Genomic DNA, 19,756 nt, shown 5'->3' on the forward strand with positions numbered 1-19,756 from the left:
AGGCTGGGGAAACAGAACTGAATGTGGGGAGAAAGATGGGCGGAGTCAGGAAGCCACCAAGGAGCCACTGCCAGAGTAAGACATGCTGAATCTTTGCCGGTAAGCCACTGTGGCAATATACAGATCAATAGAAAGGGGTTAAATTAATATAAGAGTTAGCCAATAAGAAACTAGAGCTGATGGGCCAAGCAGGGATTTAATGAATATAGTTTCTGTGTGGTTATTTCGGGGCTAAGTTAGCTGGGCGGCCAGGATGAACAAGTGGCCTTCTGGCAACATATGCACCACCATGCCCAGCCTGATCATAGCACATTGGAAGCAAGACTGATAATTATTCCTTCCATGACTGGATCTAATCAATCAACAACTCTTGGAAAAGTCTGGCTCTGCTCCCAAAGACATGTTGAGAACCACATGTCCCATTGTCTACATCATCATGGATCACCTCAGAAATCCAAGTTCAGCAGTAAAGGCTATGAGTGTGTAGACCCTGGAAGGGAAGGTGTGTCTTAAGGAAAACACAGGGTCTGTAAAGGTCAAAGGGAAGCAAGCTCAGCCCTTCACCAACCAAACCAAGACTGAATAGGAACATCAGCCAGGCCTTTCCTCTAACCCACACTTGAATAGCTGGTCCCCTTGTGAAGCCTCACCCCATCAGAGCCGACTCACACCTGAAGATGAGCTCATTAAAGGCTCCCTGACTGGGAAACTGTGTAGCTGCCTCATTGGTAACATATCAAAAGATGATGATCCAGCGCTTTCTTTCCCAGGGATTCATCATCCTTTCTCCACCTCTTGCTTTATTTTTCCTGGGTTACAGTCTGGGTATCACGAATCAGCTGTACATGTTTGGATCCCACAGGTGCCTGTCCAAATGGCTGGGATTTCCATTCATAGGTTCCTCAAACACACCACACCCAGAGTTTCCTGAGTGAGCCAGCCCAGGATCCTGCCTTACTGGCTGCTTGGGAATTGACATTGAATAAGACTGGATACAGTATCCTATAAACCATGCTTTCTTGTATCCCATGACATCCCCCTACTTTCCATCCTCCTCACCTTTCCACTTCTAGATACTCTGAGAGCATTTCTAGGTTTTCCCAACCTCCTCACCTGACCCAGCTCTGCCCCAATGCTTCCAGGACCCCCCAACACATACACATACCCGCTTTTCCATTTGAGACTCACTGTTGGATCTGTGTGGTCACCCAGAATCTCTAAAGATCCCCAAATATACCCAAGCAAAGACAAGTCCCAAGACATTAGCTATCTAATCATGGTAAGTTTTCCAACAGTGAGGAACTTTACAAGCTCACTTCTTCCTCCACCCTCAGTCTTCCCTCTTTACTGCTACCACCCCCCCACCCCCAAGCTCCTTCTTCCTTGATCCCATCTTTGTTTCTTCCAGCCCACCATTTGCTAGAGAATACTCAGGAAGAGCCTCGGACATCTCCACACCCCTGGCTGCCATCCAATAATACTTACTTCGGGACGTCACAGGCCCCATCAGGGCTTCTCATTCATAATAAACCACTTTCCATCAGATAAACTTCCCCAAGTAGCTACTTGCTGCCCGTGGTACCACTGGTTGTTAATCTGGTTGTTATGAAATCCTCTAGCAAGTTTATGCTGGAACATAAAGCATTCTCTCCAGTTCGTGTCCATAGTTATTTAACAATTACCTTCTTTAATAGAACAACCTCTGGGGAAGTGTCAATATAACCCTCACCCGGCCACGCACTCATTTTTTCTGTCTATCCTAACTCTTCTACCACCCTCTTAAAGAGCCATCCGTATTAGGAGTCCACAAGAGGCCGAGATGGAGCCTGAGGGTCGGACCTCTGCTCTTGACCACACATCTCTCCCTTACTGTTCCTGGCCAAGCCTAGCTGTAGGAGCCAGCACTTAACAGGTCACCTAAGCCAGCCACTTTCACAAGTTAACCTTGTGTAACACCTACGCGTCTCATCGTACGCTCTTCCCTTGTAAACAGGTTGCCTATTGCCAGCTCCTTCCCAGAGATAGGTCAGCTTCACTACTCTGTTGCAGACTCTACGGGTAATCACTGAATGAATCCTGTAACCCTGGCAACAGAGCCCCGTGGGCAAGTCCTGTCCTAAAACTGAAGCAACCAAATATATCTCCTTCTCATCAGAATATAGGAAGCTGAGCTCATCGGTCCAGTGGGTTTCATAATTAGGCTCCTGTTTGCCTACTGCTTCCTGTGGCTGGTGAAGTGATGCCAATGCCCTTGCCCACTTTATAGGAGTACAGTGAACATCCCCCCCATCTCCTCCCTGTACTGGCACCCACAGGCTCCCCTGAAGGCTTGGCACCCCTCATCCCACCACCCACTGGGTCACTAATTGGTGTGCACTGACTACGAGATGCTAAACTTTAGGATGACTTAGACCCTGCTTCTCCTCAGCATCCTCCTCAGCATCCAGTCATTGCAACCCAGCTGAGGCTTCTTCAGTGGGTGTCTGCTCTCTGCACCTTCCTTTCTGATCTCTTCCAGAACGGCCAGTTAGTCACTGTACGCTTGCTCCAGAATTATATCTTCAGAAGTTCTTTTCAGAAGCCATGTCAGTGCCCATTCATGAGAAAAGCAAACCCAATGATAACTTCAATATCAAAGCCAATAAAAAATACAACTCTTTAAGATTACCATGCTCAAGTAATCGTTTATTCTGATGACTTCTTTCTCGGGAATCTAATTCACCCTCCAAAGCTAAATCATCATCCTTCTCAAACACATTCAGGCCCATCAGACACCCTTTCCAGTCCTGCTGGACTGGATGTAAGTTCTAAGCCATGACTGCCTGGGTTCCAAGCCAGAAGTGTCCCTGATCGGCAGTCTGATGTAGGGCAAGCTCCTTGTCTCTCTGTGCTTCAGTTTCCTTGTCTCTTAAATAAACAGGATACTAAACCTTTCACCACGGAATTCTCAACACATGAAATTTAGCACCACAGCCAGCACACAGTGGGTGCTTCCTAAGCGCTACCTCAGATAGCACACAGTGGGTGCTTCCTAAGCGCTACCTCAGCCAGCACACAGTGAGTACTTCATAAGTGCTATCTTAACCAGCACACAGTGGGTGCTTCCTATGTGTTACCTCAGCCAGCATACAGTGGGTGCTTCCTAAGTGCTACCCCTGCTGTTACTTGTCTTAAGGGAAGGAAGAACAGCCCAGAGAGGCTGCAGGTCAGAGAACATACATTCCTGTGCAAGCATGGAATCAAATCCACACAGGAAACCACTCATGGATGGCCGTGCTGACAGAATGTTTTATGTAGAAAGTGAGAAATACCATGTTTTTTAAAAGATATCGGAGAGATGGGGATAAAATGTCCAAAGGCTAATATTTAAAACAAAGCAAGAACAAGTATATTGTCTTTCCATGCAAACAATAAAGAATACCTATACATCAACACCAACAGACAGGATAAAAGAGTAGAGGATCTAAACAGGGGATGTGCAGTCACAACCGCAAAACCCCAGGTAACTGCATGTGACCTCATGGAATTAAAAAAAAAAAAAACCTCTGAAGAACTCCTAACACCAAGTGCAAGCAAGGAAGTATGAAAACGCCCAGCTACAGGCTGATGGGAAAGCACAAAGTACAGCCTTTTAGGTGTGATGGTGATGCTGAAATAAGTTTTCTTCGCTCCAGAGTCCCACAGCATTGAAATGTACGTCCTTTGCATCTAGATTTCCACTTCTAAGCATTTATCCCAGAAGAGTGCAGCTGCGAGCAAATGCACGGGAATGTGTGCACAGATGTTCACTACTGCAAACAGCACCAGGAAAAACCGAAGAAACCAAGGCAAAATGACTGATAGTATGGCACGTGGTCCATCTACATAGTAGGACACTGGGAAATACTTTCCTGATGTGTGATATGTTGAATGTTCAAGTATGTGTGTAGGCATGCACATGCCACAGCACGTGTTGTGATCAGAAGACAACCTTGGGTGTCAGCACTCAGCACCCATCTTTGCTGAAAAAGGGACTAACACAGGCATTGCTTCGCGCAGGAGATTAGATCTACAGAATCACGAAAACAAGTGCAGTCAGACAAAACAGTGAGCTCCTCAATCTGAAGCTGGACCCACAAAACCCTAAAACCAATCCCATCATACTAGCTGTCAGTCCTCAGGCAAGGAACTTCAACTCCACCTGCCTCCGCCTCTCCTGCTACCACATGGCAAATAAAAACAGTACTCACCCCAAGGGCAAAGACAAAACATCTCAGGTGTTCGGCAAATTGCCTCGTGGATGGGTATGCGCTCAATAAAGGCTTGTGGGTATTGTAGCTGTCACTACTGCTGAGATGCTATTTGATCGGATTATAAGGCAACGGCAATATGTTAACTGACATAAGCCTATAATAGTGGTACCAGGCTCTGAACTTTAGTCTCCTATGCTCAGATATGTCTATCTGATGCTCAACTCCAAAGTGATTCTGAATGCGACCCAAATGGTGGTAGACTTGGGAAGATCAAGAACTCCTTAGGAGCCATGGTTTTTCTCAGTCAACAAGTCCAGATGGAGCTCCAGACATTAGCATCCCTCAAAGGCCCACAATACCCTCTGTTAAACTCCTCCCTGCATCTCAGATGGACTAGGCCTCAGCCTTAGGATGGCAGAGACAAGACCACATCTTCTCACAGTTGCTTGATACTTCTGGGTTCCTGGCTACAAGGTCAATGCCTATCAGCAACCGACCTCTGTGTACACCTGTATTAGTGGAATGCTGTCCTTTGGACATGACAGGGTCATTAACTTTGTGATGACAAGCAGAAGACTTGCAGAAAGTTAGGCCCATTAATTTTTCACCATGGGCAGGGAGGAGCTTACAAGGCTCTATCCCTCTCTGATGTCCCATAGACAGTTAATAGTTTCTGGGAAGAGGTGCTCATGAAGACCCACCCCTCCCTTAAGGATTTATAAAGCTGATTGTTGTAGGGGAAAGGGTTCACAAGGCCACACCTGCTTCAGGGAGGTAGGAGTATGAGGTCAGAGCCTGAATCCACTATTTCAGCTTCATAGCATCTTACACACGACCATGGCTGCATCAGAGGGACCAGAGAGCATCTCAGCAATACTGACAGCTGCAATACTTGGAAAGCTTTATTGAATGCACAACCATCCACCAGGCAGTAATAGGCACCTAATGGTTGCTGGGTGATTTTTTTTCCTTCAGTGGTGTAACCATCCATAAGTTTCCCAGGCTCCTAAAAGTTACACGAGTTAGACTCACTGGTACTTTAAGCTATACTTGGGTGGAATTATTTGTTCCTGTCATTGGTGTGCTATCTGGGGCAGGGGGATGTTTGTTTTCATCGCCTCAACCAAAGCTCACACAACAACCTGTGTTTTTATCCTAGTGACTTTGCAATTTATTAGAATGAATACTTCTATTTCAAATGCAGCAGGCACATCCCTATCTTTATGCATCTTCTAACTTACGCGGGGACACAGCAACTCTTCTATTTACTCTTTTGCTTCTGGGTCAATGGTTGACCACATCAGCAGCTGAAGGCGACTTTGCGGAGCTGCCCCTCCATGCTGGTCCCCAATTCCACCTGCACATCTCTGAGTATATGCGCACACACATATGACTGCGCGCACACACAGTCATATGATTCCTACCCCACACAGGATCACGGGCTCCAGCCTCAGATTGCACCACTCTGTCATATATTTCTGTCTTGCCAGTTTGTTTCACGCAGGTGTCACATTCCATGATGTCAAAATTCTGGAATGTGATAGACTCAAAGCTGATTAGAACTGGCTGTGTTTGGTTACTGGTTGATTCATTAGATTAAGTCAGGCCTGTCCTTAACCAAATTCGGTGTATTTGCTAAGAATTTGAGGAGTAAAAATTTGCTAAACAGAGATAAAACCAATACCAGGAAAAGGATTCTGCTATAACCTATGTAGGCCAGAGAGTCCGGGTAACAGGTAAGACATTCCATATCTCCATTCTTGCTAAAAAGTGCTGTCTCTGTGATGGTTGTAAAATGTCAATGAAATCTTTATTCCAGGAATATCATGTACAGACTCTAATTTTAACTGATTCGTGATAATTTCTGAATGAAGTTACTTTTGATCCAAAGTTCGCTATGTGAACTTGAGGCAGGTACAGAATCCTGCGTTCTTATAAAAGAGCTATCTTGTCCAACAGTTGTTCCCAACCTTGGAAGCCTCCCAAGTAGCGGGTGAAAATTCCAGCCAAATACTCAGCCTGCTAAGGTGCTGACCCAGATGCAGCACCAACACATTGCAGAGAACTAATTCTCTTTAGTTGACGGGTGCCCTGTGCATGATGGGACAACATTCCTGAATTTGTCCTACCACATGCCCACTGCAACCCAGCACCAGTAGCCACAACCAAAAACATGCATGCCCAGGTGTCCCTTGGATGGCAATGCCATCCCTGGTTGAGAAGTACTTCCTTCTTCCCTAGGGGTTTCTAGAGCTAAGCTTATCTTGCTGTAACCTCCTTAACAGCCTCGTTTTCCCTGCATGTGTCATTAGCCCTTTCTTCTCACCAAGCTCTGTATACCCCCACCCCAACTTTTCATCCACCCATCTCCAGCTTCACCTGCATCATAGGAATTTATGATCAATAAGATCCTCATAATCTCTTCATGGAATTTTCTTCCCAAGATCTCATAAGTCCCAAGCTGCCCTCAGACTTGCTATGTAGCTGATGATGACCTTGAACTCTCAATCTTCCTGTCTACTATTTGAGTGCCAGGACTATAAAGTATCTACCACCACATCTGGACTATAAGTATCTACCACCACATCTGGCTTATGTGATGCCAGGGATCAAGCCTGTGCCACATCACAGCCTCCTTTTACTTTCTTGTTGTAACCTCAACTATAAGATCCCCGCAGTCATCTCATGTGGCATGGTGGGTTCCCCCCTTCTTCCTCACATAATGCTCATTGGCAATTTTAGCCCATTTCCCCTCCATTTCTCTAAAAATGTCTGTCTCCTCAGAACAGTAGTTGGTAAAATATAACCAGTGAGCTCAATCTGGCCTAAGATCTGTTCTGGAGAATCTGAACATTAGTATATATTTTACATTTTTAGTAGTTGAAAAACATCAGATTAGTATTTCATGACTTATGAAATTTACATGACAACCCGCCATTACCGCCCTTTGGTGTACATGGCATAAATCTCTATGTTCCATTCCCCAGCCAGCTGTCACTGTGCACAATTCGCCAGCTTACTCTTCCGTGTCCTTCAAATACACACATGACTGAGAGCTAGATGGTACCATGCAAGCATCAGTTGACTCAGTGAAGTTCGGAATTACCTCTGGAGAGTGGAATGTTGTGTGCAGCTCAACGGGATGGAATTCAGAGTTGCACACTAGGTCCTGTGCAGTATTTCATATCAGAAACACTGGAAGACGGGACAGATGGAAATCTATTATGCGTTGAAAGCAAGCACCTCGTTGAACAGGAGCATGCTTAGGGACGCAAATTAAGGTTAGAGACTGCTCTAACAAGCAGGAGATACAGGATAGAATGGGATATTCATGAAGAAAAGAACCCCAGCCTGTACGTGAACTCCACTGGGTTCCTGCTTCAGGCTAGACAAACTTCAAGACCATTTTAGCCCTGGGAATGGCGGCAATGGGAGTCAGATACACTGCTGGAGTTTGTGTGTGTGTGTGGGGGGGGGGGGGGTTTGTTCATTTTTGCTAATTAGATGACCCCAAATAATTTTCTCAGCAGTAAATAAAAAGGCTGTAATTTTTCTTCTTATAATCAAGTCTGCAAAAAGTAAGTGCAGAGATGAAATTCTTTATGGTACACACATCATACAAAAATTTTTCAGGTGACAGATGATCAATAAACTCTACCTGATTTTGGCCAAGGGCCAGTGTAGAAGCAATGGCCCAGTAATGTGGGTTCAGGGTCGCACTAACATTACTAAAATGGTAGTAACAATCTGGCAGGGTTACATGTGCAAGGAAGCATACATGTTTGTGGTATGTGACATGGTGTCCTTTTCAATTCTTGAATATTTATATTTACCTCAGTAAAGATGATGCCCATATAGTATGCCAACCAATTCTCTTTCCTAAAAAGTCTGACGTGTTAAGTCTTGTTCAGTGAATATGTTTAAGAGTGGGAAGGTGGGAAGTAGTTTTGAGCACTGAGTCAAGATTTGAGCTTAACTCCTGGCTCAGCCCATCCCTTACTCCTGCTATTCACCGCAAAGCCCACCCTACCTGCTGTCTGACACCTCTCCTGCCCTCCTGTACAAGAGGGTCTTTTCTAGAACTGAACTCAAATGAAATGAGCAAGGAGTTCCACGCACATTTCCCACACGACTTCCTTTCTGCCCTCTAACACTCTCCCATCTTTGCTAGAGGGTCGGTACGACTTGTGTCACAGAAGGATAAAATCCAGCCTCCGAGTCCTCCTCCTATGTGGCACCTACAGGAACCTTGCTACAAACGAGCACCAAGTATGTCCAGGGAGTTCACAGGCATTGCTTCCCAGGCCTCCAAAAAATGGATCCTAACAGCTGCTTGAGTCTGAAGTATAGTTTAAGTCACAGATGTTGAGCAGGGGACACTGCTAAGCACACAGGACCATTCCCCCGGCCCTTTCTTTGCCATCCTTTCCCCCATTGCAGTCTTGTCTTGAGGAGAACTGCACCATGGTGATGCCACCCAGCCTCTCTCCAACAGGCTTTATGAACAAAATCATTTTAAAGTTACAAGGTTGTTGGATGTCTTCTCTTTTCAGGTTTATATTTTTAATTTACATTCATTTGCTTATTTTTGCAATGCTAAGGATCAAACTCAGGGCCTCACCATGTATGCTAGGCAAGCACTCCATGCTGAGCTACATCCCAGCTCTTTTCAGTGTTTTCCATCTTTACAAACTGGAAAACACTTTCCCCAAACACTACAAAATTTACATTAAAGCAATAGCTTCGGCACAATGACAATTGCATAGCATTTGAAAAGAACAAAGCAAGCATTGTTTAGAGTAACATCTCTCCATCTTCTCCCCATCCCAGATTGAATTCCTGCTGAGCTCAGAACTTGGAGACAATGAACTGTTCTCAAGACAGTCCCCCCGAACTGCTGTCATCTTTGCTAGTGTATCAGAAGATGCTGTTACTCAAGCACACAACATAAGGACCTTTTAAAAGCAGAAGAGAAATGAAGAGACCAGAAACAAGCACAGAATCAGACAGTGAAGAACCAGTGGGGCCAACGAGGCTCACCGCACCCCTGCCTTCAGCATCTCCATTGGTTTTTAAACAGTATTCAATTACTGTGTACATTTTCCTCGACCTCCTCTGAGTCAATTCCTCAAGCTGCTAGCTAGGGGCTGTGTATTTTGTGATCCAGGATCTTGAAGAAACTTACCCAGGGCTGAACCACAGTGTACCTGAAGCCTTCTCCCAGCACAGCCCCTAGCTAGCAGCTTCCTTATTTTAATCTTTTCAGAAGTTAGGGGTTTTCACTAGAGTAGAGCTGGTCACACGAACTCAGAAACAGGACCATGTCTAGGGCCATGACACAGAAAGAGACCATGCATGCTGCACATGACTCTCAAACCAGGACCCCTCCCGCTTCCTGGTTAACAGGTACATCTGCACCAGACTGCTTGAGCTGTGCCTTGATGATGGAGATGCTGGGTTATTCTCTCTGCGATAGGGGCTGGGGAAACCCAAATATTCTTGATGATTGACTTTCTAAAGGTGGCCTGATGTATGCTGAGTTATTTTCTCCATCACCATGTAGCTAGGTAAGCTAAATTTGACTCCCAGAAATATTTCCAGGCTGAGAGAGAATGGTGGAACTATTGTTACTGATACTGATGGGAGCATGACATGCATCCTACCGCACCACCATGAATGGGATGGATGGTCAAGCTCTGTGGTTCAGAAACAGACAGCATCCACCTGGAGCAGCTGTCTCAGGACTGTGAAGCCCAGCCATCCTTCTGTTGCACCTGTTTTCCCCAATCCTTCCAGGCCACCAGAGGTAGAGTCAAGCTTCTTATATTTCTTTTTATCTACCTTATTCTCTTTCCCCAGCTGAGATGTAAGGTTCATGAAGATAAAGATCATACTCTTGTTGTGTATGTGTCTTTATACCTTTGCATGGTCCTGACCTATATTGGACACTCAATAAAATGTTTACTGAGTGGCTAAATGATCAAATGAGTAGGTGCTGCATAAAAATAAATATCTTTAAATTTACATATGTATGGTCACATATCTAAAGCCAATCTGAATAAGGCTATATTATCTCAAGAACCATTCCAGTCTCACATTGCTGTGTGGCATACCATTTATTTCTAGGCCATGGTTTTGTACTTTGGACTCTTTGCTATTCTATAAAATACAAAATGAGTTTGGCAAGGTCAAATCTATGCTTGCCATCAAGAGCAGATTGAGTGGGAAGTTCCCTGAGGGAAGAATGGTTTAATGGTAGAGGAAAGGAAGGAAGCAAGGCCAGGACATCCTAACCATCTAGTGGGGAGGGAGTCATGGTCAGTACATGTGACTCGCAGTCTCTCTTTCCCTCTCCCCAGTGGTATTCCCTCCCCATCACTGGGGTTGAGCTTACTTTTCACAGAGATCTCGAACTTGGCTGGGTTTGAAGGCAGGAACTGACTGGGAGCAAGGGCTGGTGGGAGCTGACAGTGGGCTCTTGATGTTCTGGATTGAGTGTCTACGGCTCCTTCTGCGGTCAAGGCCCTGGTGCTCACCCACACTGCCACCAGAACACATGCTGGCTCTCCTCCGGTCTCGGTGTCCACTGGGGGGTGGCTCAGCTGTCTCATCACCATCCTCATGCCTGAGTGCCACCTGAAAAAGCAGAGTGTATCAGGCAAGCCAAACTTGAGAGCTTTTTTCCAGTCCAGATTGTGACTGACTATATGTCACCTATAAGTGGATTTAAAACTGCTTTTTTGTTGTTGCTGTTTTCCCTGTATTGAAGGCCTCTACTCAATCTCAAAGACCCCTACATGTGTCCAGAAGTCAGTTCAATCTGTGATTGCACCATGCCTGTCACTATGCATTCTATGGATCAAATGGGTATCTGTATAGAGATCTGTATAGAAAGAGAGCTAAGTAAGAAAAATGTATTCAATTTGGGCATATTGTATGTTCCCCAGGACAGGAGAGGTGGCTTCCACAGAAGCAATCACCAGACATTTTCACACCTGTGTTCTTCCCCTGACAGGTAGATCAGTCCCCAAGACACACGGCTGATGGACAACAGGTCATCCATCTCCACCCTTCATTCTCTACTTCCTCCAGCCCCAGCATTTAGATAAGATGGATTTCGTGTGACCTATCTAAGTAACGATATTTGAAAATCTTTTGGCCATTTTAGTGCCCCTAGAATTTATTCCCGAACATGGTGTTAAAGGCTTGAGGTGAGAACTGACGAGTTCCCCAAGGCTCATCTCTGCATAGTCTCCCTGGAAATTCCTGTTCTCAAGAGTTCCGTCTGGAAGCACAAACATTAAAAGTGAAGTTCAATAATTGGCCAGTCATGGCTGCCATCAAAACTTTAAAACCCTAAGCAGTGCTGTGTGGGCAAATTTGGGAATGAGAACACCTTCCCAGTGGCAGCACTTCTGAGAGTGTCTGAGTCTGTTTTTCCCTCCATTTCTGACAGAAGGCTCTTAGACCATCTGAACTTCCCCTGGCCTGAGCTGTTGACTGTTTCTATTAAGCACACATTTGCAGTGATATGAGAAGGTCTAAATCACAGTTCAGATACTCCTAACTTCTTGTCTAACTCCAAAGGTCCAAGGATCGAGTGATGTTCCTCTCACAGTGCCTTCCCAAGAAGCAGTGTGTGGGGCAGGGTGGGGGGAGTTACTTTCACTGCTCCATGTCGAGGAAAGGGGAGACTGACCAAAAAGTTTTAGTGAAGAGAGGAATCAGAGGCAATGATCTAGGCATCACTGTGATGTATAATTCATTTGGGAATATCACAGATTCAGATCCATGACAAAACACTTGCCAAAGAGGAAGACAAAGGGGAGGATGGAGGGGGAGGAGAAGGACGGAGGGGGGAAGAGAACAGAGGGATTGGAGGATGAAGGGAGGAGGAGGGAACTGGGGGAAGAAGAGGGAAGATGGGGAGGAGGGGTGCAGCCAGGTGTGGTGGTACAGCTTATAGTCCCAGCAGCTAAGGAGCTGAGGCAGGAGTATTCCGAGGGCAAGGCCAGCCTGGACTGTGTAACAAGCCTCTCTTTGTAAAGAAGACAAGAAGAGGAGCTATAGCAAATTATGCTGCAATTATTACAAGATGCTGATATCTTTGATTCTTGTGCTTTTTAGTAAATATTCTGAGGTGGGTGGTTTCATTATGATTTTTTTTCACAGTATTTTAAGCCTCATTTACTGTGGAAATTTCAGATATATACAACAGACGGGGATGAGTAGAGAATGTGTGATGGTACAGCACCCACAGTCACCCACAACCACCCATGGTCACCCACAGTCACCCACAGTCACCCACGGTCACCCACGGTCACCCACAGTCATCAGTTACCCATAGTCACCCACAGTCACCCACGGTCACCCACAGTCACCCACAGTCACCCACGGTCACCCACGGTCACCCACGGTCACCCATGGTCACCCATGGTCACCCACAGTCACCCACGGTCACCCATGGTCACCCACAGTCATCAGTTACCCATAGTCACCCATGGTCAGTCACTCAGAGCCACCCACAGTCACTCACAGTCACCCATGGTCACCCACAGTCACCCACAGTCACCCACAGACACCCATGGTCACCCACAGTCACCCACAATCACCCACAGTCACCACAGTCACCTGCAGTCACCCACGGCCACCACGGGTCACCCAAGGTCGTCTCACACTTGTTAGTTCAGAATCAAGATTTGCTCATTTGCATGTCACATTTTGCCTTCCACCCCATGGTCAATTTTTCAATGACATGTCTAAGATTATTATCATCTGTAAATATTTTAACATATATCCCTAAAAAGATTGCTAAAACCATAAACACACTATTATTATCCTGCTTAACATAATAAGATCTTAATATTATCAAATATTAAGATTTGACGAAAGGTGCTAGAGGGGAGCTCTGGGCCTCGTGCATGGTATGCGCATGCTCTACCATTGAGCTACACTGACGACTGTACAGTGTTAGGTCTCCAGGGACTTAGACGCCACCCTGTGTCATCCTTGAGTCTAGACTTAGTTGTATAACTTGCTCTGAACAATTTGAACATTTTTAATGGGGCTCAAAACCACTACCTCTGAACTTTTTCTGAGTTTTTATCATAATATGACTGTGACCCATGATGGACAGCCATCTTAGTAATGGATGCGACCCTTTTCCACATGGCTGTCTCACGCTTACACAGTTCAGTTCAGCTCTTAGGTGAGGTGCATGTCAGGGTCACAACCTATCCACATAGACACTCACACCTCCTTTCTTCCTTACTCTGTGCCAACCCCTCCCATACAGAGGTTAGGCGTGACCATGCGACTGACTTTCTTTGGCCAGTGAACCATCGGCAAACACGACACCAAGCCTGGAAGTATTTGTGCTAGTCTTGCTTCTCACAAATGTTGCTATCCTGTGAAGAAGTGGGAGTGAGCTAGCTGATCACATGTGGTCTAGACAAGAGCCCAAATCAAATTGAAAACCAGATGATCAAGGCTAAATGAGACCTTTCAGGCCCAGTAAGGCCACCAGGTAGCTGAACCACCTAAAAGCATCTTAGTTGAGCCAGGCCAAATTCCTGATTCCAAGAACCAAGATCAGTGAAGTTTTTTAGACCAGTTGTTTATGGTGTGTTGGGGACACGGCAAAAGATAACTGATACACATTTTTAATCACCGATGAGATGGAAAGCTCTCAGGGAAGGGAAACCATTAGTAAACAAGTTTTAAAAGTAACAGCTATTTCTTAGCTGGAAGTCTCCAGCAGCAAGATGTCTTTCCCCATAGAGAAAGAACATTTTTAGAACCAAAAGTTAACACATCTGATCTGACAAAAGATTTTTTTTATTTTGGCCATTTATGTATTTGAAAAATCACATGTGGCTAAGAAATTTCAACGAATTTAATTAAACATGGATCAAATCACCTTTCTGAAATGGAATTAAATTACACAAAACAAGGCCTGTCCCAGAAAGCCCGAGACATATGGCCACCAGACATCCTGCCCCATAAGGAAGCACCCAAGAAGTCTACCCGAGCTTTCTGCAGGCACTTGAGAAGTTCAAAGTCTTTTTGAGGAAAGTATTGGCTCTGCATGTTGATTCTTCTAGCTCTCCATGCACATATTTAAAATTGGCTGCCTATGTCAGTAAATGTTTTCTAGAATGCATTAACTTTCAGACTGGAATGAGGATCCAGATTCTGTCTGCTACCTAAAGCATGGGGTTGTCACCCTGAGTTATTACTCGGGCATCAGAATAAACCATGCCTGGAGACACTAGTATCCACATGTGTGATGCTCACAAGAGGGAGGCATCCAAGCCTTTAATAAACTCTAGGCAGCTGTGCTAGGCCCTGGCATTAGAAAGAGGCAGGAGACACAGGACTCAATGTAGCTCAAAGTGACAGACAGACAGGGTTGTCTTGAGAACTGCTGGACAGAGCTGCAGAGACATTCGCTTATGAACAGTGGGGAATGGGGAGCAAGACTTCATGGAGATGATACTTAAGGAGTTTGCCAACTGGAGAGTAGGGAAAAGAAACCCACATAAAGTGGAGAAGAAGGTAAAGAAAGCTTCCTCAAATGACCCAATTTCCACATACAAGATACAGGGAAGTTGGGTATAGCTGAACCACCAAAGGCATCGGTGGAGACCAGTGCCATGTCAAGCCTAACTTAACCGTGAAATGGGAGGCAGCAATACCCACCACTGAGCAACCCTGAGAGCTTTGCTTCCCTGAAGATGGACACAGAGGGGAGCTCTCATGCATCCTTCCCATCCCTGCTACTTTGCAGGATTAGCCAATCACATATGCTGACCCATTGCACAGTGATGTAGGTGGGTCTTCTATCTGTTGCTTTCATTGGTTAATTAATAAAGAAAACTGCTTGGCCTGATAGGTCAGAACATAGGTAGGCAGGGAAGACAGAACAAAATTCTGGAAAGAAGGGAAGTAAGGCAGACGCCATACCTCCCCTCTCCAGGACAGACACATGAAGCTCCTGTCCAAGATGGACATAGGTTAGAATCTTCCTGGTAAGCCATCACTTCATGGTGCTACACAGATTATTAGATACAGGTTAAAGCAAGATATGAGAATTAGCCAATAAGAGGCTACAGATGACGGGCCAGGCAGTGTTTAAATAAATACAGTTTCTGTGTAATTATTCTGGGGCTAAGCTAGCCATGCAGGAGCTGGGCGGGATGAAAAGCAGGCCTGCCTGCAGCTCCTTCTACAGCACAGAACAACATGGAGACAGAGCAGCTCAGGATTCCTTCCCTACCCATCCTTTTATTAATGACTGACCGGAAAGCTGGGGACAGAGTGCTGGTAGGGCACTCACTTACGCAGACACAAAAGAGAAATGGATGATTCCAATACTGTTTCCTCTGTCCTGGTATGACTAACCATGTTTGCAAATGGCAGCTTCCAAATAGGAGCCAGGAACTTTTGACAACTCTGCCTACAAAATACTGTCATATTTGTGTTTTAAATAATGTCACATGGTACAAAGACAAACAGTGGAGTTTGATGTTCAATTTTGATTTTTCTTTCCTTGTGACATACCGGAGCAAAGAGAAAAGCACTCCAATAAGGCAAGAGAAAGCCCAGAAGAGAGCACATGCTGGGCAGCGTCATTAAAGCGCTGTCTTCTGTCCCAGGAATGGGCATGCGCCTGCAATTCTAGCACTTGGGAAGTGAAGCCAGCAGGATATGTTTGGTATTAAAGGTCACCCTGGCCTCATGTGGAATCTGAGGCTAGCCTGGGCTACATGCAACTCTGTCTTTAACATGGGGGATGAGGTTTTTCTAAAAAATACCCTATGAATTTCCACTTCGCACTGTACAGGGGAATAGCCCTCCCCCTTGCTCTCTCCTTCAGCCCCTCTCTTCCTCCCCTTCCTCCTCCCTGATCCTGCCTCTCCACCTGATTTCTCCTTGAGTAGAGGTCCTGACAACAGAGCACATGTTCTTCAAAACAGAATAGCTCTGAGTTTTCTCTGTGTCAAAGGTTCGTAAGCTTGAACACATACTGGGGTCTCCTGGAAGGTTTGTTGGGGCAAGATTTCTGGTCCCACTCTTGAGTTCCTGATTCAGGAGGACAGAGTAGGATCTGAAACCTTGCATTTCTAGAAAATTTCTCATGGTGTGGAAGCCCCTTGTACCACACTTAGAACCTGGGCCTGGAGGACATGTGACATCATCCTTTGACCTTTTCTGATGCTGTGGATGACTTAGAAATGGCGCATTTGTTACCTCATAGATATTAAACTGCTCCAGCAAGTCCAAGTCTGTCCCTTTCTTGTTCAAGTGTCTCTGGGACACAGCAGCGATGCCCAGCTCCTCCAAGCAGTCTACCACATCATAGAAGGTGTCTTGGTCGGGCAGTCCTGCCAATGTCTGCAAGAGAAGAAAAGGATACAGCCATATCTTAGGGGAACATCACAAGGCAATGAAGACATGTTCATAGGGTCCAGTGGTCTCAGTTCTAACAACCCACAACAGCGCAAGACACATGACAAGTTCATTCAATGAGGAAATCTCCTGGAAGTCAGCAAGGTGAACTCAGGATTCTTGCCCCTGGGGGCAACCTGCGACCTAGTGGGGGCTGGGAACTCCTGTGGGTGAGTTGTGACACTCATTAGGCTAGCTAGGAGAAGGGATTTAGCAGGTGTTGTCAAGGTTCCAAATCACATAATCCCCCGTGGTAAGTGGGCAAAGCCTTTAAAAGAAGGCGTAGGTCTCCCCTGAGCTCAGGCTGGTTTGGAAGAAAAGAGCAAGACACAATGAGCTGAACAGCTGTCTGGAAAGGAGTCCAGCAGACAACCACAAAAGGCTGCCAGAGTCCATCCTGGCCAGATCTTGACTGTAGCCTTGGAAGACTTTGTGCAGACAACCCAGCAAGGACCTGTCTGAACGCCTGCCCCTTGGAAACTGTGAGGGGAGCAGCGTGCCTTCATTGCTCCAAGCGACCTAGCGTGTGGGATTTGTCACGTGCCAGAAGAAAGTTAACGTGCTTCTAGGTTTGACGTTTCGGTTATAATCAATGGAACAGTGTGGGTTATAATTTGATGATTCTCTCCCATTGAAGTTCAGCGGGGCCTCTCTTTGCTCTGTGAAACTTTGGGGAACATGAGAAATTTCAAAGCAACAACCAAGAGCCAATAAGACAGAGCGGGGTGGGGAGAAAGCAGCAGACTTTTCTGAGTTCTACCTCTCGTACCAGAGGATAATCTCAGCAGGGTCTGATGTGGGAGTGTCATATATCAATCTGTTGATTTCATTGGTTAAGCAATAAAGAAACTGCTAGGCCCATTTGATAGGCCCACCCTTAGGTAGGCAGAGTAAACAGAACGGAATGCTGGGAGAAAGAAGCTGAGTCAGGGAGTCGCCATGATTCTCACACTCCAGACAGATGCAGGTTAAGATCATTCCTGGTAAGCCAGTTCGTGGGCTACAGCAGATTATTAGAAATGGGCTAGTCCAGGTGCGAGAGCTAGCCTAGAAGAGGCTAGATAGAAATGGGCCAAGCGGTGTTTAAAAGAATACAGTTTCCGTGTAATTATTTCGGGTAAAGCTAGCCGTGGGGGCGGCCGGGTACCGGGGATGCAGCCTGCCGCTCCTTATTTCAACAAGGGTCCTCTCAGAACACAAGAAGTCTGGAGAGCTAGTGCGAGCCCCACATCTTACATGCCAGGGAGATGAAGGCTCAGGGAGGGGAGGGACCAGAAATTACTGTAGACTGTGGGGAAGCCCCTCTCAGGGCCACCAGCCCAGCCTCCACACAGGTTATTCCAGCCTGGAATCCAGGCCCTGCTCTTTGGCCCCTATTTATTTCCCTGCCTTTGGATTTCTCAGAAGACCACATGGATTTGAAATTTATTTTCAACATGTTAGTTTGCTTCAGAAGACACTGACAGACACTTGCATAGATCACCTCATGGCCCCGATTTCTCTGACAACCTCTGCCAATGGTAGAAAGATTGTCTTTATTTGTACACTAAACAACAGCTTTTAGCTTTTTTTTTTTTTTGGTTTTTCGAGACAGGGTTTCTCTGTGGTTTTTATGCTGATCAAAGAGGATACAACTCACAATGACTGAGGTCAGAGACGTGATCATCTTGATCACTCAAGAGACCCAAAAAGGGTCCAAAACAGGAGGTTGTGACTTGGAAGCTACAAGAGATACTCATACATGTGGACAACAGACACCTGTGTCTGCCACAGTGGTGGTCAACTGGACTTTACCTGAGAACGACCAATAACTAGGCCAATGCCACCGCCGCTGCCACCAACACCACCCCACCTGGCATGCACTCAGAGACTCTTATTGTCACCACAAGCTCACCCCCTGGTTTCCAGGAAAACTGTAACATTTATTAAAGGACAAAACAGGAGGGGTGGCAATGCTAGGCAGGAGCATAGAGGGTAACTGGATCCCCCAAACTACGTAATGACCATAGAGCAGGCAACTCAAAGAAGGCAGGCTAGTTGGCCTCCACTCTATCCCTCCACTCCCCCACCTTCCATTTCCATATCTGGCATCAACAGGCAGTGGTGTGTGTGTGTGTGTGTGTGTGTGTGTGTGTGTGTGTGTAGGTCAGAGGATTTTTTGCTCCATTGTTTTCTTCAATGACTTTTGATCATAACCTTTAAGATAGGGAGTCTCACTGAGGTAGAAACTCACTATTTCAGCGAGGCTAGCTGACCAATGAGCTTCAGGGATTCACCTAGCTCACACATACCAACCTGGGTGCTTTGCATGGGTGCTAGGGACCTACACTCAGGTCCTCAAGTCCTCCTGTCCTTAAGGCAGGCACTTTACTGACTGAACCATCTCCCCATCCCCATAGTTTCTTTTTCACTTAAAAACCCTGGGGACTAAGCCGGAATTCTATACCTAATTCCCTTGTTTAGAGAGCCAGCTTTTAAATAATGAGACAGCCAGCTCTCTATAATAAACAGTCACTGAGACCTTTGCCAAGTAGCAGGAACAGAACTGAAGTTGCAAGCAGCCATTTTCAACCCCACCATGAAAACTGTGAGTTAGAGTTGAACCTGTGGCCCTCCGGTATTCACGCAGGCTGCAATGGGACTGTGGCATTTTCCTCTGTGCAGGAAGGTCCTACATCCTAGACACAAAGTCACCTTTTCCAGGCTGCCACTCTAATTTGCTCAGCTACCCTCACCACATTCCCACCTGGGCCTTTCCCAGTTCCCCTGCTTGATCACCGTTGGACACCTACAGCTGGCAAAGACATGACCTTGCCAGAAAGTGCTGGAGGCGTGAGTTTCCTGAGGCTGGGAACGCCCCACAGCTGCCTCACATCTGGCATTCCTGACCTCCGTTTCTTTCAGAGTTTTGTCTTGCCCAGATCTGTCACTAACAATTCTTTACTGGCATTAATCAGAGACCAAACTCTGTCTTCAAAGAAATTTGTCCCTCCTTGGGTTTCAGAGGATTAAAACCTTCACACGGGATCAAACCAGCGTGGTAAAGCCCATGCTCCACACTCTCCCAGGTATCA

The 19,756-nt window shown here is 46.0% G+C and overlaps 1 protein-coding gene across 5 annotated transcripts in view; it reads right to left on the reverse strand.

Moving 5' to 3' along the window:
• Nucleotides 1-19,756, reverse strand: part of Fhod3 (formin homology 2 domain containing 3) — a 412,200-nt gene that overhangs the window by 115,269 nt on the left and 277,175 nt on the right. For all 5 annotated transcript variants that reach the window (XM_041660396.1, XM_041660395.1, XM_041660394.1 and 2 more), the window contains exons 9-10: nt 16,485-16,628; nt 10,627-10,868 (exon numbers count right to left, since the gene is read on the reverse strand). In XM_041660396.1, the coding sequence (XP_041516330.1) occupies nt 10,627-10,868; nt 16,485-16,628 (386 nt within the window). The remainder of the gene's footprint in view (nt 1-10,626; nt 10,869-16,484; nt 16,629-19,756) is intronic.

Source organism: Microtus oregoni, unplaced genomic scaffold, assembly GCF_018167655.1.
Source record: "Microtus oregoni isolate MIOR12 unplaced genomic scaffold, Mior012 000011F_ref0000422, whole genome shotgun sequence".
In the NCBI taxonomy this organism is placed as follows: Eukaryota; Metazoa; Chordata; class Mammalia; order Rodentia; family Cricetidae; genus Microtus; species Microtus oregoni.